The sequence below is a fragment of the Lathamus discolor genome, chromosome 3, assembly GCF_037157495.1.
Source record: "Lathamus discolor isolate bLatDis1 chromosome 3, bLatDis1.hap1, whole genome shotgun sequence".
Lineage (NCBI taxonomy): Eukaryota > Metazoa > Chordata > Aves > Psittaciformes > Psittacidae > Lathamus > Lathamus discolor.
In genome coordinates this window covers 142,703,495-142,725,331 of record NC_088886.1, presented here as the reverse complement: position 1 = coordinate 142,725,331, position 21,837 = coordinate 142,703,495, and the positions used below count along the sequence as shown (strand labels likewise).

The window sequence follows — 21,837 nt, the reverse complement described above, 5'->3', positions numbered from 1 at the left end:
TGAAAGAAAATGTAAATTCAGTTAGGAGAAAAACTGTGAAATGATAGGTAGCAAGTTAGTAGACGAATGAGCATCTTTTCCCTTGCAAGTGTTTTTAGGAATCTTAGAAGCTTTGCAGTTCTAAATATGTGAGAATAGCACTGAAGATCATACATGTCCTCTTAGATTTCAGAGCATCTAAAAAAATAGTCTTGAGTGCTTGACAAGTTGTAGTTCTGTATTTGTGGAACCAATTAGGCTTTAGTTCTGTTTTGGTCTGTGGCATTCGTTTTGCCTTTGTTTCATTTTTAAGGGAATTACATTATTTTTGTGGTCTCTCAAAATGCATTCAATTGAATTAGGAAAATAGTACAGCTAAATAGTACTGAATACAGCTGAAGGGAGTTTGAAAGGAATTGAATAGTGGTTTTGTATAAACAAAACTATATGGTTAGTCTCAGGTTTTTCATCCTTACTCCTCATGAGACCCACATACTTTGGAGAAATGAATGAAAAGGGACTATATTGTCTGAAGATATTTGGTATTTTATGTTTCTTCCCTTCTGTCCAAACCTATATCTTGTAATGTGTGAAAATCAAACCATTCTTGAGGAATATGAGTTTGAAATATGTAGCAATGAAGCCTTCAGTTAGTCTCTATCTTTTGAATTACTACAAGTTTTAGTGAGAATAAACAAATAAAATTAATTTAAAAAAGCACCAGTTGCATTTTCAAGCATTATAGAATGCTTCTGTCTTTAGAATTAAGGGTTCTTTTTCTTTTAAAGTATCTTTGAAACTTCAGTCACAGACTTCAAATTTTATTTGAGTTTTAATCTGCATAGATTGGATTTCGATATTCTTATTCAAATAAAATAGAGCCACTGAAATTAATGGACCTTTCTGAGTGAAGCAAGACTTAACACAGGTAAAGGGATTAGATTTCTAACTCTCAAGATCATAGGGGCACATCATACCAATGTATATATGACATGAGACAATTTAAGGAACATTACTATAAAGTTCCTGTGTGCTGAGCACCTGTTTTGTTCATGTTTTAAAATCTTCGAAGTGGCTAAAATTAATTCTCTGGAACTTTGAAAATCCTGTCTTGTGATATGAGCAATATTAGAAAGGATTTGAGAAAGAAGAGAAAGAAAATGGCAAGCTGCAAAAATGGCATTTTAAGAAACTAACTCAGTCATTAATGATGGCTATTTTTTATTTTCTATGTCTGTTTATAGAATAATTTAGATGTGATAACTGTAATTGCATCACACTGGTCACAATACATGACCTATCTTACCATGTAACATTGATGGTGCATAAAGTGACCTACAGTGGGTTTTTTTGCATTGAGAAGTCACAAGAGAGATACCCCAAATATTTATAGTCCTTTCTATCTGTGCTCTCCATGACATTCTTGGCATGCCACACATTCTTTTTTCATTTAAACTACCTGTTTACTACGAAGGATTTACAAAAGATTTCAAAGAAGACACATTACACTGTATCTTGTTTGTATACTTACCATGTTCTCCCCACATCTTGACATAGAAAGCTTTAGGGCGGTCATTAGGTATTACCATTTTAAAAGAAGCTCCAGTTTTTTTTGTTATTAAATTATCTAAAGGCTTTTCAAATTGTCAAACATAAAATCATCTATCGATGGATTTAAGAGTATTAATTTGGCAATAATTGTATTTTTTAAATCAAGCAAATGGAATTTTGTGATTTTGTCCCTAAGGTGTTTTGCTCCCACTTTAATAGCTAGATATTTCTGCTTCATTAAGGAATCCTTTGTCAAAATATATCACTGCACTAGAGGAATAGTGGTTTTGATCAGCTATGATGTGAGATATGGCTATGGAGAGATCAAGAGCCTTCTGTTCACATCACAATGAAAGGTTGACCCTATGCTAAATTCAGAAAGTTTAAGCAAATTTCCTGGCTGTCCAAACCCTTAGGTGTGTTTATAGTTTTACAAGGAAACATTTTGATGAAGAGAACGGATAGCAGATACCACCTCTGTATGAACTGTGTATTACTGTATACTTCAATGCTATCTTGACCTCAGCTAATTGCTACCTAAATTTATCTTGCAATGCAACACAAGTAATGTTGCAGGCACACTTAATCTAATAGGTGATTTAATTTTCTTCTTCATAAAAAAGAAAAGTAAAAATGAAGCAATGAATTTTCCTGCTAACAAGGACTATGGGATTTATGAAATCACCCATGGCCTCACCTGTTCATGTATGATGATTAAACACTCATACATTTTTCTATATATAATCTTCAGCATTATATGGATGAGTTTGAAGAACGCAGAGGGAAAGGAAGCTTTCCTGCTATGATCACTCCAGCTTATCAAAATGCCAAGAAAGCAAATGAATTGGCAAGTGATGTAAGTATGAAACCTGAATCAATACAATTCATAAACAATTAAAACCAGCAGTATGTCAGAGCAGTGCCTGGAAGGAGAATGCTAAAATTACACTTGAGAAGTAAACAACAATGACATTTCACTACATTGCTGGGAACTGGATTAATAATATCCATTAATACAAGAGGACACAGCTCCAACTGGCATGAAGGAGGAGATGGATGTAGCAACTAATGGGGATCCCTACTGTTAGGTTAACCCTTCTGGCAAATCTGGACCTGTATTATTAATGAAACCTTCAACTGCCTTAATCATCCTGTGGACTACTGTGGTATTCCCAGTAGTGAATAAATGGAGGATGAATGAGTTGAACTGGTTTTGATATTTTGATGTATCATGCCTCTAGCACAAAACAAGTCATATGGAGAAAAAGAAACCATAGAGTATGACACTGTCACTTCACAAGACTGAGCTTATTTCTAGGCTGGGGATTTTCAGTTCTGGGTGCTAAGCTAAAGAATTGGCAAGGAAGGTGGTGATGTGTGATTCTTGAATGCAGCCCATGGATTAAAGAGCCACAGTCCTATTTGTGGAGTCCATTGTGTGTAGTGACAAAAATTGGGTCAGTCTGTAGGTCACTACCCTGTGGCTGCTGTGAAGGGTTCCTGCTAGTGACAACCTTTGTAGTATGGACAGTTATCCCCTGTGGGTCTATCTGGGCTGATGGGCTAAGGCTGTTTTCTGTTTAGTCTTTCAGCATGTACTAGCCTGTAATGGACACTAGCAGTAAATAGCTTCAGCCAGTCACTAGAATCTGCTAGTTATCTGTTCAAGCTATGAACCACTAGTGCTGTTCAATCTATGTAAAAAATGGATTCTAAAACTTGCTGTCTAGTGAAGTGTCTTGATAGGGATTGTTGGGGCTGTGACTTTCTATGAGGTTTATTTCAGGAACAACTTGCAATGTTTCAACTTAGGAAGTTCAATTTGCTTATCAAGACTAGAACAAGAAAAATCTAATCCCACCTCATGAAGCCAGTCTAAACAGCAATGGTGAGAAGGTAGACATCTGTTTTATAATTTTTCCTACTTTTTTTTTTTTTAGGTAAAATACAAGAAAGATCTTTCCAAGATGAAAGGTGCAGCTCACTTTCACTCCCTAACAGCTGAAGACAACTTAGCCCTTAAGCAAGCCCAAAGTGTTAACAAGCTTGTCAGTGAGGTAAGGGGTTCAGTTGGTCTGTTAACAAGTTAATGCAGCTCATACTAACATTTGTGTCTGATGGGTAAGTACTACAAATATTGTTTTTATTGCCCTGAATGTAACAAACATGATCTGTGTGTAGCTCAGTAACAGGAAAGAAAGGTGTAAGGGCAGATCTTCAGGTGCTGTTACCTGACACTTCCAATGATTTGTATTGGAAGTACAGGGAAGCTAACCTCAGAAAAGTAATCCTAATTCTGGCTACATTAAGAATATAAATTGAAAAAAAACCCCACCCTGAATTGTGCTCTTAATGTCATGTGAAGCTATAAACATAAATGCTTTAGGATAACTTGGGTATGTAAGGATACTTAGAGCATTTCAAAGAAGGTTCTACTGGTAATCAGGAAGTAACACCAACTCAGCCAAAATTTGTACCATTCTGTTAATGCGGGTTTCTCTTTTCTTCCATCATGTGAAAGACTGCGAGTTACTCCTAATGCATTCTTCTGCTTGGCAAGAGAAGATTGCTAGGGAATTCTCAGTAGATTCTGAATTATTAATTTATTTATAGTGTCATATCAGCTATAAAGATATTAATAAATTTGAGTTTCTAGAGATTTCCCCATGGCAGTTTAAAAACTTATACTCTTGAGATGTCAAAATATAAAACCTTCAATAATGAAAAACCCCTGGAAGTAGTACTTTTCTTCTAATTTCTAGCCTGCATTTATTCCTGTCCACTTTATTACTACTGTGCTTTGTGCCACCATTGCCCTTTAGTTTAGTTCAGTTGTCTGCATGATTGCCTTTCTGAGATGTTTACAAGCGGATATTATTTTCTTCTCTCTGCCTTTGTTTTCCTAGACTAAGCAAGCCAAATTCCTTTCATCTCTCACAGTCTTCCATTGCAGCTGTTAGAAGCTGTTCCTGAATCAGGAATGACTGTAAGAGTACATAAGTTCTTGATGAGGTCTTGCTGGATCCTGGTACATAGCACATGCACTTTCCAGTGCTTGCTCAAAAGTCTTCACTTGCTTCAGCCTTGGACTACACTTACCTTTTTGATGGCTGTGTTACTTTGTCATCTTGCCATCTTTCTGAGGTCAGCCTACAGATGAACAGTTTTCTCTTTCTTAGCCTTTCCAGGTGATGAGCTCTTATAGCTGAAATTTTTATGACTTCTTCCTACATGTATTAAGCTCTACTTTGCTGAATTTAGTCATATTTCCATTACCACCCCTTTTAATATCACCCTCAACATTCCAACTTCAGAGTAAGGAACTTAATGAAAATATTAAACCAGTTCTGTATTTAAACTTACTCTGAAGAATTCTGCTGGTAAGCTTCCCCCTGGTCAATACTTCATGGTGGAAAACACCCATTGCTTTTTTTGCTTTCATTTAGTCCACACTCACCATAAAATTCCTTCATAGATTCCTTGGGTTTGTTAATGATTTTCTTCATGTCACTGTCTCATAAAGTGGATGAAATTGATTGCATTCCTTTTGCATATCAAGCAAGAACTGAGTATATGAAAATCATATTAATTTTCATCATATGCCATCTCATGAAAGCCATGTATCAAAATCTCTGAACAGTGAGTCTGGCTGATGAAAAGTGTGTTTATGAACTTGATGAAGCATGTTAAGGTTTTACTGTATCTACCCATTGTGCATTTTTGTCACTAAGGTGGAGTATAAGAAGGATCTTGAAAACAACAGAGGCTACAGCATGAACTACTGTGATACTCCGCAATTCAAGAATGTGAGCAAGATATCAAAATTCACCAGTGATGTAAGTTTCCAGCACCTCATGTTATTCTGATGGATAACTGGGCTCATTTTATATAGGATTATGAAAAGAAGTATTCGATATATGGAAGAGAAGTTGCTAATCTAGACACGTAGGTGCCAGTTGTTACTGTTATCTATTGTAATTATTATTTATTGAATTTTGTATACCCATTTCCTGACTGGAAAGGTAAGCAGAAGATTCTTTACCAGAGTTAATGTCAGAGAGGAACATGTTTACTGTGTGAAATTCATCAATGTTAATAATTACACCACATGATACTCAAGTATAATTTTTACACTGCTTCCTACTGTTCTCTGAAATCTAGGAGGAGTAAATCTTTTGCCACATGCATGAGATGGTTGAGTGGTTTATCTAGTCAAATTCCCTACTGGTCTTCATGAAAGCTTCACCAAAGCAGTCCGGTTTTGGTAGATGTTTATAATATCACTTGTTAATGTACAAATAATGCTTATATGCGACTTAATTCTAATATCTGTTTCTGATGAAAAAAATAAGCAGCAATAGAATGTGGAGGTATTTCCTTTATGTGGTATCCAGGTGATACGAAGAACATGTAAATGGCATCTTGTAAAACAGGAAACTCACAGAGGGTTTTAAGTTTTGTTTATTAAAGTACCAAGATTGTGGAGGACTCATGAGTTCTGTAGTGGTGCAACACTAGTAGACCACAGCTGTAATCATTTGTTTCACTGCTGTAACGTATGGAAACTCATATTAAAAATAGGTATATTTTATCAGAGTATTTTTGCTATGTTTTGTACAGCTTAAATACAAAGAAACCTACCAGAACCAGGTGAAAGGTCATTATGTGGGTATTGGCATGGACAGGCGAATGCTACATGCCATGAAGGTTGGCAGCTTGGCAAGCAATGTAAGTCTGTTAATCACACTTGTATAGCTGTTGCTTTCTTACCTTTTAAGTTTTTCCAGGATTAAGTAGATAGAAAACTTTAAATCATATTGTATTGAGGCTCTAAAGGATAGGTATGTTGAGAAAAGGAGAAATTGTAGAAACCTTTTTGTACTGATTTATAGCTCACTGTGTGGAAGAAGTTAAAATAAGCAAATTCAGTTATCTGGCAACATACTGAGCTCCTTCAGTTTTCTTTGACATCAGTAGAATGCTGAAGGTTTCTTGCCACCACCCCCAGGGTCAGGCCTCTGCTGAAAAAAAGTCTTTAATGAAGATTTCTGGATTCCAATTTAATTTGCTGGGTTAGTCAAGAAGCTATTTCATTACATACCATTCCTTCAAGTACATTATTTACAAATCTGTAAGAAGCTTGAGAACTAAGCAGAAAGATAAAAGAAATGTGTCATAGGTGGAAGTTAAGTTAATGCTCCCACTGTTGGCATTGGATTAATTGAGGAGCTGAAAAAGAATCAATTAGTGGCTAAACTATGCAAATAATTTCATTTTCTTTGTCACTCATGACATTGAACTTACTTTGTTTTCTGCATTTAATATTAATATTATTGTTTCTCTTTTCCTCTTGACTGATAATTATTCACGCAAATGACAGCTTAAAAAAAAAGATGATTTTTTTTTTGTTCTCCCTGTGTTTCAGATAGCCTATAAGTCTGATTACAAGCATGATGGTGTTGACTACAATTACCCAGCTACTCTTACTCCTTCGTATCAGACAACAAGGAAGTTGGTCCCTTTGAAAGATGTAAATATTTTCCTATGACTTGCATGGCTCATCCTGTCCCTGTAGGAGAGCTTGTGATAGATTGCATGTGTCAAATGATGATTTAATCATGGGAGCAAACAGCTAGTGATAACAAAGTTAAAGAAAAAAAGTGTAGGGAGTCAAGGGAGCTCAGAGGAATAGAAAGTGCTGCCACCTCCTGTCATTGGCTTCAGTTCAACACAGGTTGTACACTGATGTGAAATGAGGGAGCTCTGACCTATCCCTAGTTTGTGTTGCAAAACATCTCACCATCCTGGACAGCTTCAACGGCAGCATCAAGCAATGAAAGGATGAGGAGACTTAAATAGGCTTCTCATCCTTTGTGAGTTCCCTGAAGATAGGTGTTCCCCTTTGAAGGGGAACTGGTTGGTCACATAGAAATGGGAGCAAATTGGTCAAGTAACCTTCCTTATACCTGTGATCTGTGTGAGAGAGGTGCCCTCTGTTCTTGGGGTTGAGTTACTGATGGAACAATATGAAGAAATTTGTGTACTGCTGTGGTTATATGAGCTCTACAGCCTGATAAAGATAAAAATAGTCCAAGTGATGGTTAAGAGTATCAGTTTTATAGGAGTGCTTTTGAGGACCAGCTGAAACTGCAATTTTTTAAGAATTTGTTGTTTTGAAGGAGAAGGGTCATAAATGAGGTTCATTTTCAAAGTGAGATACAAGCTGTAATAATCTCAGACTAGGAAATTTTTAGAGCATTAACTCACATCTCCTCCAAGAGATCCCGGTGAACACCTCAACTTATTATTGTTTGGGTCATGATTTATCTAGAATAATAGCTAATAAACCTTTGTCTACTCATTCTCTCATTTTCTGGTCTGGCCATTTCTTCCTTTATTAAATCTTTTTATTTTATCTTAAATTAGGTAAACTACAGGCAAAGCATAGACAAGCTGAAGTACAGCTCTGTTGCCAGCACTCCACAAATCGCTCAAGCCAAAAAAAATGCGCAGCAGCTCAGTGATGTAAGTTCTGTCATCATTAACCACAATTGTTTGTTACAATTATGAGATAATTCTGTTTCATAGCACTTGCAGCATTCATGTGTTTTTATTCTTGATAGTTCATCTACAGATTTACAACCAAAACAAGGATAAAAATTGAGTTAAATCCTTTAAAAAATGTGGGAAACATACCAGTAGATGTAATATTTCCCTCCATTTTTAATATTTGTGTTAGTTTTTCTTCTGTGTATTTATTGATGCATGGGTTTTGATATTTTCTTCTTACAGATAATCAGTAACTATTCTATTTATAGAATATTTATTCTACTTCCTACTACCTAAGTAAAAGTTACAATTGCCTTATTGCCCTCTTGTCAGCCATATCTATGAGTGAATCTACAACATAGCACTAATAGCCTGAAATTCAATGGCAGTTAATTAATCTAACAGTCATATTTTGGGTGAGTTCAAAATAACTGAGTTTGTTGTTGACTTTTTCAATATATGGCAGCTGAACTACCGAGCGCAGTATGAGAAGACAAAAACAAACTACACTCTGCCTCAGGATGTACCTCAGTTAGTCAAAGCGAAAGCAAATGCTGAGTTATACAGTGAGGTAAGTCACATGGTGTGGAGGTATTGTTACTCATGATGCTGTTAATAGACAGAAATGAATGTAGAAATGATGATACTATTTCTGGAAGCATTTATCATTGATCTTCAGTAAACAGCATGAAATGTGGTATGGATATTCTGGTGTAGGTAGAGATACTGTCTCAAGTACAGTGAAACCACTAGACCTTTTCAGATGATTTGACTTTGTTTAGTATACCAGTGTTCACTTTACAGCTTCACAATACCACTGAGGTGGTATTTATATGAAGAAGGAACATTTGCATAGTTATGATAAGTCAAAGCTTACTGAAGTCAATGGAAAGAAACACAGTAACTTCAGTGAACTTGGATCAAGCCCACTCTTGCTGCTATTAAGAATTCATGACAATATACATTGATTTACTTTGACACTTAGGTTTTAAAATCAAGAACTTACAGGAAAAGTTTAAATTCTATTTCATTTTTAAAGTATTTTTTTCAGGCTTCCATTGTTGTAGGTAGTTTTGAAGGGAAAAAAGCTCAACAAGACAAATGAGTGCAAAACTTCCAGTCTTATTACTGGTGTGACTGTTATTTTTGAAACGGTTTCATAATTTTTTTGTGGTTGTGAGTTGGCATTACTGCAAGTATTCATAACTGTGTTTTTCCCCTAAGTTTTATTTGGGTTGCATTAGTGGAGTCTTGTGGAGCAACACTCTGTGGCTATAATGTGCTGGGATTCATGCTCATTGTTAGATGCTAGTAACATGTTGCTGTCTTTCCTTTCTCAGATTAAGTACAGAGAAGGCTGGGAGAAGAGTAAGGGCCGGGGTTTTGTAATGAAACTTGATTCTCTGCCTCTACTTGCTGCCAAAGCTTCAAGGGATCTTGCCAGTGATGTATGTTATATTTAATTACCTAGGAATTATTCTTTATATAAGTTGTTATAGAACAGGGAAATAGAGCTTAACTCACTTCATCTGAACTTTAAAGTCCTACATTTGGCTGTTCATCTTTCTCAATGGCTGGTGAACAGTTGGAAACTTGCTCAGACTTCTGTGAAACTTCACACTCTGAAAATTGTTTTTTCTAAATACAAGTGTACAGAAGGAGGCAAAACAACCCCTTTAGTAAAATTCAGTGTTTTGAATTGTTTAAAGCCTCAAAAATACTGTTATCATTCCCTGTAAAGGGAATGCATATTTCTTTACCTTGCTTCTTTAACATAAATAGATGTATCTAAAAAAATTTCCAAACACTTTTTAAACAACTTACCTCATAATTCTTAGCCTGTGGAGAGGCAAAAAAAGAAGAAACTTTTCCTGCAAGTGGGAAGTGTTTGGCAATGATGGTGATTCCAAAATCCCACCTCATTAAGAAAATAAAATTTTTCATTCCTTGCTTGTTTTTACATGATTGATTCTCTATCTTTTGCTTTAAGAACCAGATAATTTAGCTAATCAGCTTATAAGCATATCCACCTCATAGGAATGAGCCTGAAGGAATTAAGTTAAAGGCAACATAAATGAGACCAACCTTGCACCTTTGGGAATTTCTTAGAAAATCTGGGAAATCTGAAGTGACAACATGAGAATCAGACTAAACCCTTCTACATTTTGACCATTCAAACTGCCAGTGGAAATCATATTACTTTATCTTTTAGATAATTGGAAATGTTCTTTGACTGAAACTAATTTTTTTACAGATTAAATATAAAGAAGAATATGAAAAAACAAAAGGAAAAGCAATTGGAGCCAAAGATTCAAGACTTTTACACTCTCTGAAGGTGGCCAAGATGAGTAGTGAGGTAAATTAATTATTTCTCTGAGTCAGAAGGTATTATTCGTAATTGTGAATCTTTCAGCAACAGTATGCAATCTACCACTGTTACTGCTTTCACTATAAAAAATTCTTGGAAGCTTTTAACAAGGCAAAGGTTGGTTTCCTTCCTCTGTCTGTGGCTCTGCAATGATTGCACAGTATTTTTGTTCTCACAGGGAATTTTGAGCTGGTGCTGTCCTTATTTTGGGGCAGGAAAATAACATCCTATTAAACCCCCAGTATAAACACTTCTACATGGAACTTTTCAAGCAGGTTAAAGTTTGTTTAAAAGTCATATGTACTATAATAGAGAAGATGTTTCCAGAGTTTGTCATCTGTTTTGTAGACCCCTTATAGGACCCAAACAAGAGTGGAAATTTAAGATAGCGTTGACTTTGCAGCGCACTGGTACAGACAACTTGTTTTCATTTCTTCTATTTCTAGATTGCCTACAAAAAAGATTTTGAGGAGAGTAAGACTCATTTCCATCTGCCTATGGATATGATAAACCTGAGACATGCTAAGAAGGCCCAGGAACTTGCTAGTGACTTAGATTATAGAAAGAGACTGCATGAATACACAGTGGTTCCAGAAGACATGAAGACAAAATGGGCAAAGAGGGCCTATGGTCTCCAGAGTGACGTAAGATGATGTATACTCAGCTTAACTGATATAAGCAGCATGAGTGTTTATAGACTTCTTAAGTTTGACATTAATTCTCATTCATACAATGCTGTTTGATTACACGATGACTTATTTTATATGTCTTTGCAATGCCTTTGAAACTGGAAACGGTGAAAATGTTCACACGCAAAAATTTTACATGTGTTCCACATGCCAATAAATGTCATTTTCCTCTACAGCTTCGATATAGGTCAGATCTAATGTGGATGAAAGGAGCTGGGTGTATCACAGAAGGAAGTCTTAATATACAACAAGCCAAAAAAGCAGGAGATTTGGTCAGTGAGGTAAGAAAAGTACTCAGGCTTCTGTCTGTTGTTTACTCAAAGGTTTACGTGCATTTATTCCACTAAATTATGTGGAATAGGTAATTCCTAATATGGAAACCTGAGAAATGGAAGAACTGATGGATGTTGTTTAGTTATTCAACAGTTTAGGAGATCTTAGGTTAGAGGTTAAAAATATGTTTCCCGTTATAAGATTATTGTCTCAAGTTTGTGAGGCAGATGAGCCCATAATTATGCTTCCACCTCTTTTAATTCACCTGCTCATTTTGCAGAGAGGTATTAGAAAGAATTAGAGTTTCTATGACATATGCTACAGGAAGTGCATAGAGTTTTAAGGAACAGTGTTGAAAAATCGGATGTTTGTTAGCCATGTGTGGAATTTCCTTGCTCTTTGTCAAATAAGGGATGTGACTTTATTGTCCGCTTCAGCTTGTGCTGCTTTTCATTGCTTTCACTTGGTTTTGCACTGCCATTAGCCTTATGGAAGTACACCTCCTCAGCTGCTTAGCTATGGTTCAATCATCTCACTAGAGCTAGGAAAACTAGAGGACATATAGAAGAATACATTAGGGGAAGTTTGACAAGAAGGATAAAATTCCACTTAAGGCTGGGGGAAGGAACAGAAGCCAGTTAGTTACTGGAGATCACACTCTGTAATACATTGGGTTTCTGACATCCTCTCACTACTCCTGCAAGGGGAAAAAATGCATCTGAGAAAAAGAAGAAGAGCAGCTACTCTCAGATCTACTGTCTTGCTAGGGATAGACTGACATCTGCTGCTGTCGTGTGCTGTGGTAATAATCACTTCCACAAATATTTAATCCATAATGATCTGCCTTTTCATTCTAGTGCTACATAAGGCCAAGAGATGGCTGACAGTCACTTGAACTGGAGACTGGTGGATAGTATTTTAGAGATCTCTGTTGCCATACAGGGCCTGGCATTTTGTCAGTTCTTTGCAGAATGTCACTATATTGTGTTCCATGCAATGTGACAAAACATGCTGTTTTTAATCTTCCTCCCTTCCTTCCAGGTTCCTAAAATAAAGCGATGAGCACCTCTTTGAAGTGCTGCATGCTTTTTTAACTTCTATTCTGTGTTCCCATAGCAGAGACACAGCATAAACTGATCTGTTCACCCATCAGTTCAAACAGAAGGATTTCTCTACTGAAATGCCAGATAATGAAAAAATGCATTTACGCCCTTCGTAGGTGGAATGCCCCACTTCACGGTTGAACTGTTAGAATAAGAATTTGACTAAAGTATACAAAAAGTATGCTTGGTTTCCCCTGTCATACTGTGGTCTTGAAATAAGGTGCTGAATTTCCTTCTACTGTCTCAAAGATAGAGAGGAATACTTAGCTCGCTCTCAAATGAGTGATGCAAAAGACTGAGGCAGCAGTATTGATACAAAACAGGCCTGATCCAAAGCCTGATGAAGTTAATGGAAGTTTTCCATTCACTTATGTGTGTTTCAAATATAAAACAAAAAGTAAAATGGAATAACGGTAAGGGCAATCTTGTTTACCAAAGTAGAAACATTAGTCTGTATGCAAAGTTGTCCATTCAAATAAATCTTATGTAGGTATTGGTACCAGAAGATGAATGAAGCACAATATGTCTTCCCCACATCCAAGACTTGAGCCTTGTGGAGTCCTCTCACAGCCGTTGCTCCCAGCAAGGCTTGACTGCAGTGTCTGCACTGAGCTCTGCTTTGAAAAGAGCTGGGAGATGGGAAGATTCTGAATTTAAGTTACCTTCAGGACACTGAAATTGCCCCTTCTAATATAATTGATAATTTAGAAGTATGTTAGTAACTAAAAAATACCTCAGTAGCATGTTCAGTGATTTTGATAATACATGCATATGCTTCAGAGGTCTCACATAAGAAAACGAGATGGCAGTATTGATCCTGTAGTTTATGAGCTCTCTTGGGTCCTGTCTTGCCACACCCAGTTTGCGAAGGACACTCACTGGTTGGCGTGCAACCTAGATCTTGTAAGCAAGTTAGCTAGTACATCTGGCATCGAAGAGTGTCCATGCTTGCAGTGTCAGGAAAAGTACGTTTGGCATATTCTTGCACTACCCTTCTCACCTTAGAAATACTACTAGCTATATACAATAATATAACAATACAATATATATAAAGTATACAATAGTGAGTAGTATTTGGAATCTTATGTTGTTGATACCTTGCTAAAATTGTCTTGGAATTTACAGGGGAACTTTGGCTCTATCAGTCATGTATTTTTTGAAAGCGCTACTTTTCTGGGGGGAATGTAAATATTATAGAAACTTTTGTGTAACCTGCTGTAATTTGATGCAGAAAAAGTACAGACAGAAGGCTGATGCGCTGAAGTTCACCAGTGTGGCTGACAGTTCTCAGATCAAGCATGCCAAGAAAAGTCAGGAACTGCAAAGTGATGTGAGTCCTTGACTGAATTTGTCTCTTTGCAAGTAACTTACTCATAATGTGGTCATTCCTGTGGTACAAACACTGGGGTGGTGGGTGGAAGAAAACCCGGTCATGAAACATTTCTGAATGTGAAATTTCTTGAGATTTATTTCCAAGGGTTTTTATTTATTTGATGAATTCTCTCATTGAATTCTCTGAACTAGAAAAATAACAACAAAAACGCCAATGGGAATGGAAATAAACAAACGATGCTTCTCAGGAATGATGTCAAAGGCTGTGGGTGCCTCTACAAAGCAATCTTGGTGATAGGCTGAATCTGAGTATGGCTGAAATGCATTCATGAGAGGATACCTGACTATTCCTGAGACATTAATGTTATCTGCATGAAAACTGGTTATCCACGAAGTAGCAAAAGTGAGGATGGAAGCTGTAGGAGAATCACAGTATTCCTAACTGATACTCAGGCAATGCTTAAAAGCAAGGTAGACATTAGCTCAGGGACTGATGCACATTCATCCCAGGCTCTGTGTTTCTCTCCACTGAGGGCCCTGTCAGACTACCTCAAGTTATATCAGCCTTGTTAGACAGCACATTCTTCAGCTGTGGCTGTTAAAGTGCTTTACTTATTTTACTGAAGTACTTTACTTTTTGATTCTGTAATTCTATGATTTAGTAAAATGCTCAAATAGCCATATTTTCCCAACTGAGTACCTTCAGAATACTCCCTGTTCTTCCTTGAGGTGGGCCACACTGGCAGGTGGGATAGGATAGGATAGGAAATTTCAGTATGAAGGGGCCTACAATGGTCAGATGTGCAACTGCCTGGCCACTTCAGGGCTGAGATGGTACTTCAGAACACCCTGGCAGGACTTAGATGACAGGAACTAACTTGTAAGTTTCCAAAAGGAGAGGAACCTGTTGTTAAAATTGCTGACCAACTAATTTTGGAACAGTAGTGACTTGATGAGCTTTTTTTAAGTTACATTTAATATGTTGTACCTTGAAATGAAGATGCTGTCAGCTTCTCAGCTGTTATGTTAATGAAGCATTACTGCTTCTTGAGTGGTCTTTTTCAGGCAGCTACCATGTTTCCTTTTTTTTTTTGACCTTCTACATCAATAAAAACACAGCACTTACTTGGATGAGTGTTGTGTGTCTCAAATATGACACCAGATTGAATCAGAGGGAACACTGGTCTCCTGACTCCCATTATTTATCTCCTGTGTACTGGACAACGCTGCCTTTCTTTATGTGTGTGGAAGTCAGGATAGTAACCATGGATTTAGAGCTTTATAGTAGGGACATTTCTTCCCCCCATTCCTTTGAGATGTAAGAAATACAACATCTGTGAAATGGGCATCTTTTTGCAGCTTTTCAACAGCTTCATGGGCTTCTGAAACAGAGTAGTGTATTTCTCTGTTGATGTTGCTCTGGGATATAAAATGGAGATGTTTGCTACTTGGATCATAAAAGGTCCTTAATATTTTCATTCAAAGTTGGAACATTAGTCCTCACTGGAGTATTATGTCAGCAATTACATTTAGGTCACAAACTTTTTCTGCAGATTCAGATGCATAACGTTCTTCATTTTGTGCCTAAAATTCACTATTTCTGTGCCCTATTAAAGACTACCTAAAAGGTAGCTGCAGTTTAATATTGGATGAAAGTATTCTTGCATACATTTTGTACGGACTATGAATTGCTGACAGCTTTATAGTCCGTTAAGTAGCTGACTTTAGGAAAGAGAATTAAAGTATCCTGATACGTATTTTGTTTCACTGCTTCCATGAGTAATTGGTCAACCTGACTCTGTGGGTCAGCTTTTAAATTCATATTTGCAAAAAAATGTCATGATGCTAAAGAGAAAGTCACCAAATAAATTAACCCTAACAAATCCCATATTTGGGGTGTTTTAATCAATATTCCTTCTTTATTAAATGTGTACTACTGCTTGTTAAACCATGCTTTGCTTTCTGTGAACAGGTTGCCTACAGGTCAGGAAAAGAGCAGTTTCTTCATCAGTACACCATCAGCAAAGATGATCCTGTCTTTCTGCTGGCCAAAGCAAATGCTGCCAATATCAGTGAGGTAATGTGTGAGATAGAGATCTGGTTTAACTCCTGTGAATAGTTACAACTGTTGTTGCAATGTTTGTTCTGTCTGTGAAAGTTCGATTTTTTTCTTTGTAAAGGTCCAAATGTTTTAGATGTAAAAACTTAATTTAATTACTTAAATTAACTTAATTAACTAAATTTAATTACTTTCTCTTAATTAAATATAAGTCACATCTGCTGTTCTGAGGACTTGTCACCTTTAGAGTTTGAAGCTGTGTATTTTCCACATGCTTCCAGATGAATGGCATACTGACAATTTCACTGGAAGCAGTGAGATAATGGGGTTACAGTACCCACTGTATCCACAGTTACATTATGTCAGTGAAGACACCACATCTCTTCTTTAAATATATGGTTGCTGGACATGGAGTGCTTGCTGGTCTGATGTTATCTGAGAGCTTTCACTGTGACTGTAGAACAAACAGAATATATTGATATATTGATATATTGATATATTGAGTCTGTGTTATTGTCATCTCTTTAGAAACTCTACAAGAGTAGCTGGGAGAAGCAGAAGGAAAAAGGATTCGTGCTCCGTCTGGATGCTTTGTCATTCTTGACAGCTAAGGCAAAGAGGGATCTGGCAAGTGATGTGAGTACGGACTCCATCAGCCTTCTTTCTTTATAGGACAGCTGACAATCCAGGTTGCTACCAGAGTGTTGGGGATGTGTCACATATGTCTCAGTGCCCTGAGCCACCCTCAATTGATTTGTGCTAAGGAGCAATGGAGGAGTTGACTGGGTGATTGGCATTCTGTAATTAGTCAGAAGGTTTGCTGTGAGCAATTCAGAGTTTTTCCCCACATGCTGACTGTGGTTTTCTATTCTCATTTTGACCTGAGGGTGAATTTTAGAACTCAAAATGAAGTGGAAATCTCTGTGAAACATCATAACTTAGTACATCTATGCTTGGCCAGAAAATTCCCAAACGAACTTTCTGACCTCAGTGCTTAGAGAATGTTGTTTTTCCTAGAAAGAAACAAAAAGAAAAGAGCTCTTAAAGCTTTTTTGTGAACATATTATTATTGAGAAAAGGTTTATTCTTTACAAACACTTGATAATTTCTATATCATTACAGTTCTTTTTTGCAAATGGACTTCTTAGTTGCTTGTGTCAAGGACCGAGCATGTCACAGTACTGACAGACCATTGCTTTACTACTAGCAGAGCTATCAGTTTGGCAGCTTAGATCAATAACTCGTGGTGTATTTTTTTATTTCACAGATTAAATATAAGGAAGGTTATGAGAAGATGAAGGGTAAGCTGATTGGAGTAAAGGCTGTGGAGGAAGATTCACAGATGGCTCATTCCCTTCAAATGTCAAAGTTGCAGAGTGATCTGGAGTACAGGAAGGGATTTGAGGACACAAAGAATCAGTTCCATATCTCCATGGATATGGTTAACCTTGTCCATGCCAAAAAGGCTCAGAATTTGGCCACAGATAAAGGGTACAGGACAGCTCTCCATCACTACACAGCCCTGCCTACTGACATGAAAGTGGCATGGGCCAAGTGGGCCTATGGATTGCAGAGTGATGTAAGTCCCGCTCTTAATATATTTCAGTGCTCCTTCATTCAACCCATGCAGACACTTAGGACTGAGTTTATTCAGATGCTTATGCTTTTAATGCCACAATATTTATGCACCTAATATTTCAACTATTAATTAATATTAAACTGGTAAATATTAACCATGTATTTGCTCAAAAGATATATGCAGTGCAAAAGGTGTACAGTTTGAGGAGAGTTATAATCCTGTTTTATGATCATGGCTTCTTCAAAGTCTGCTTCAAATGTTAATAAAACACTAGGGTTCGTATATGATGTGCATTAATTTTTTTTTACCTAATATGCAGCGTGGTTAAATAATGTATAGTGATAAAATTGGTGATAAAATTTCATACAGGTTACATGCTCAGCTGTAAGCATCAGGTAAACTGTCTGATACTGTAAATGGTTACTTTAAGTTAGGCCTTCCATTCTGAAGTTTTAAGTCAGAACTTTTCAAGGAGACTAAGTTAAGTATCTGTACAGGTCTTGTTGAGGTATAACCACTGAAACCTGTCTGGCTTCTTTGAGAAAGGCAGCTGTACTACTTGTATAAGCTTTTTGGAATTCAGTAGACTGTTGGTGGGAGAGATTTCGTGAGGAAAATGAGAAATACTCCTGTACACTTCCTCCTTAAAAACACATGGAAAGTGAAAAACTAGATGCTTTCCCTCCAATATAACAAAAGGATAGGGATTGGGAAATACTAAATATCATTTTCTTATCATTGCAAATCATTAATGATCTTTTAAACAGTGCACTGTGCACAACACTGAAGTTTTTGCCACATGAGGTTAAAAATTACAAATGACAGTAAAGTGTAGACCACTTCTAAAAATTACCTCGCGCAGCACATTGCACAAGTGCTGGCGACTCCTGATACTTCTATTTCATTCTCTGTTTTATTTTTTGCTTCCCTTGCAACTGTACAATAGTGAATAAAACAAAAGCAGGCACTAATTTGACTTGGTTGTTGTCCCTGAGATGTCTGAATCCTTTAATGGCATTTTAAGTGTATGAACACCAACAATAGTGTTTTTTCTTTTTCTTTGTCAGAACCGATACAGAGCAGATTTGAACTGGATGAAAGGAGCTGGATGGATAGCCACTGGGTCATTAAATGTGGAGCAGGCTAAGAAGGCAGGAGAACTCATTAGTGAGGTGAGATTTCATGACAGCATGTAACAGAATTTGCTGCATAATGCGTGCAAAATGTCTGTATAAAATTAAAATAATTTCCACTCAAAGGGGAAAGAGAAAGGCACAGCACATGAAAGCCCTCAAAACCAGGGATAGGACTGGTAATTAGAGGGAAACCAGATACCAAACACACACCAGTAGGAGTCCATATAGCCTTTGCAAAAACAAAGTAGGTGACAAATGATATTATGAATAATAATGGCAATCAAACAGTGCTCAATTGCTACCCACTAGCCTACCTTTTTAATGAAGCAAAACAGTAGAGATGATGAAAAGATCCAGTCGTTGGACCCAGAACCTTCTTTTGTAACAGATACACGTTCCTTCTTGTTCCTTTTTCATATATATTCATGCTAGCTATTGATATTCATATAGATATCTCTGTCTGTAGCTATCTATCGGCCCAAGTAGTTTTTATCCTTATTTCTCTCTGTAACCAATATCACTTATAGGAAAAGGCAAACTCTAGAATCCTTCATACCAGTCCCATGAGACCTTCTAAGGCCTGGTGGAAACGGTTAAAAGGTCCATAGTATTCGGTTTTTACTGTTTTGTAAGAAGTCCTACTGGCTGAATCTGCTGCAGTAGGAGACTGAATCCTGTGATTTTTTTAGATAATCATGGGTAATGCAGGAATCATCTGTCCATTCACTCAGTGAGAATAACAGTACAGCCACTAGTGTAGTGTCTCAGAAAATACGGTCATCCTTTCACATCTGCTGATTGCAAACACATTTTTTTTTTCCCATGTAATCATTTACAGTGAAGAAGGATGGAGTTCTTAGGCACAATAAATTAGATTCTCAGCTAGTGTCAAGCAAGGTAGTTTCATAAAAGCTAGTACAGCAATGCTGGCTGGAATAGTAACTCTGAATCTTTAGAGGTATACCATTTTGATGTTCTAGTAGTGAAAACTGCCAGGTAGAAATTTGTCCTGCTAGGTTGTCCATCTCAACCTTTTTGTGAGTACTGAATAATTTTAGATGGCTATGAGCCTCCTCCTTTCTTACATACATACAGTGACTAGCCCATATAGTACTGCTAAAAAGCAATTTCCAGAATATTTCTAGGAGTTTTGTGTAGACATGTTCTGGTCAACCCTTATTTGTCTCTAAATCTGATCAGAATTAAGAATAAACCACTTTTGTCCCCAGTTAAACTTAGAAAGGTTGCTCATTTTAAAGGGAAACATTGCTCATAAGCTTGTAATACCTTGGAAGAGTTAATGTGGTTTATGGGTATTTTGAGTTCCCAAAGAATCAAGATGTTGCCTCAGATAGGTAAACTTCTGTGGATCATAGCTCAATTTAAAGGATGACATGCCTTTAGAATCAAACACTGAGATAGAAAGAATTTCCAGAAGACTCATGAACACATTTATTGACTTGGGAGTTCATCACAGGCATTGGGAAAATTCAGTATGCACTATTTAGAGAAGAGATAAGAGTATTGATGGGTTTAGGACAGCTAATGCAGGAAGGGAAGCATTTAGAGACCTGGCCATGTAGAAAAAGTGACATTTTGCCATCAAACAGCCTTCATCTTAATTATGTATGTGTAACAAGATCTCTCAGAAACTACTATGGGTCCTTTCAAGCAAGCAGAACTAATATAATTATCTAGAAGATATACCATAATAATTAGGCATAGTGTTAATGGCTGCACAGATTTGCTGTAAATGTAAGGAGGAAACCTAAACCCTGGAACAGTAAATTAAATGGTTGCCATTATTAACGCACTACAAATGTATATGATCTCTTGCTTAAAGAAACTGTCGATAAAAAATATAATCTGTCATACTGTATTTGAAATAATCTGAAAAAGATTTTAAAATCCTGAGTTATGGAGTACTTAGTAGGCAATATCCAATTTTGAAATGTTTTCCTTATATTTAGGGAGAAATACTTTAATATTAATCGGCAAAAGGTTATTGTTAAATTGAAACAAATATTAATCTGAAGGTACCTAGGACATAAAGATGAGGAAAGAGGAATAATAATTATGTTCACAAATTCACTCTAATCTCCAGCAACCTATGATTTTTCTCTTTCAAATAGCATGAAAGAGCAGCACAAAATTCACAGCTTTGATCTTTTTCTGCTCAACAGAAGAAGTACCGTCAGCATCCATATGCTTTGAAGTTTACCAGTATTAAAGACACTCCTGAGATGATCCAGGCTAGAATTAGTTATAACCAGGCTGTGGATGTAAGTTATAATGTATATACATTATGATTATAAGAGTGGTATCCTCTTTGAACGACCCGATTGAAGCACTGGCTTTCTCTCTCTTTCTTTCTCTGAGATTATCCTTGGGAACCATGAAACTTCTGTGTTCTGGTGTGGTGCATCTCACAAAAAGCATGCTTCTATCTTGGAATGGGAAGTTGTAGAGATGCCAGTAAAATGAATGGGAGTTTCGTGTAAAAAAAGGGCTTTCTGTCCAATTGGCTTTTTTTCCCAGAAGTAAAATTTAAGAGTAGGACTGACCTTTGGCCCTTCAGAGTCTTTTGGCCTCTTGAAATTCATTGAGGAAGAACGCATTTGGGGTCCTTTCCCCTTTTCAAACAGATCTTTCAAATTTCAGTTTCTGCACGTTCTTTCAAAATAAAATGTAAGGCAGCATGACAAGGAAATAAAAATAAATAATTTCAAGCTGTCATCCTGCTGAGAGAGAAATCCAGGAGGGGAAACCTGAAAGGGAAGAATTGAGGCTGTTTGGTGTTTAAACATGTTTATTTTTAATAGAAGAGCGATTTAAAAATATTGTAGACTTAACTGGGATAATGCAGAAGTGAATAGTAAGCAAAAGTCACTCAAAAAAGACAAGTTTCAAACATGAGAGGATGTTTTATTTTGAAAATAGATATTTTTAAAGTGAAGAAGAAGATGAAAGACTTTGTGTAAAACACATGCTATTGTAATACTTATAGTGTCTATGCCTTTGGTGTAATTAATAAGATCCAAAAGGCTTACATCTCAGGCAGGATAAATATAAGTCATTTTGTTCTGCTGTGCCACAGTCAAAATCAGTCTGTTGCTCTACTTCACACATGGAGTTCTCATTAATTTTCCTCTTCTGGAGTTGTAATACAAGTGGGTCTACTTGCTAAAGAAAGTGGCAGCAGGGTGAAATGGAGAGTTT

At 36.7% G+C, this 21,837-nt stretch overlaps 1 protein-coding gene across 4 annotated transcripts in view; it reads left to right on the top strand.

Annotated features, from left to right (window-relative positions):
- NRAP (nebulin related anchoring protein) overlaps positions 1-21,837 on the top strand; it is a 55,893-nt gene that overhangs the window by 14,951 nt on the left and 19,105 nt on the right. For 3 of the 4 annotated variants that reach the window (XM_065672284.1, XM_065672287.1, XM_065672285.1), the window contains 17 exons: positions 2,282-2,386; positions 3,471-3,587; positions 5,262-5,366; positions 6,151-6,258; positions 6,956-7,060; positions 7,957-8,055; positions 8,546-8,650; positions 9,420-9,527; positions 10,334-10,435; positions 10,894-11,091; positions 11,313-11,417; positions 13,744-13,842; positions 15,817-15,921; positions 16,432-16,539; positions 17,171-17,482; positions 18,550-18,654; positions 20,802-20,900. In XM_065672284.1, the coding sequence (XP_065528356.1) occupies positions 2,282-2,386; positions 3,471-3,587; positions 5,262-5,366; positions 6,151-6,258; positions 6,956-7,060; positions 7,957-8,055; positions 8,546-8,650; positions 9,420-9,527; positions 10,334-10,435; positions 10,894-11,091; positions 11,313-11,417; positions 13,744-13,842; positions 15,817-15,921; positions 16,432-16,539; positions 17,171-17,482; positions 18,550-18,654; positions 20,802-20,900 (2,085 nt within the window). The remainder of the gene's footprint in view (positions 1-2,281; positions 2,387-3,470; positions 3,588-5,261; positions 5,367-6,150; positions 6,259-6,955; positions 7,061-7,956; positions 8,056-8,545; positions 8,651-9,419; positions 9,528-10,333; positions 10,436-10,893; positions 11,092-11,312; positions 11,418-13,743; positions 13,843-15,816; positions 15,922-16,431; positions 16,540-17,170; positions 17,483-18,549; positions 18,655-20,801; positions 20,901-21,837) is intronic. The other variant, XM_065672286.1, reaches the window with a different exon arrangement.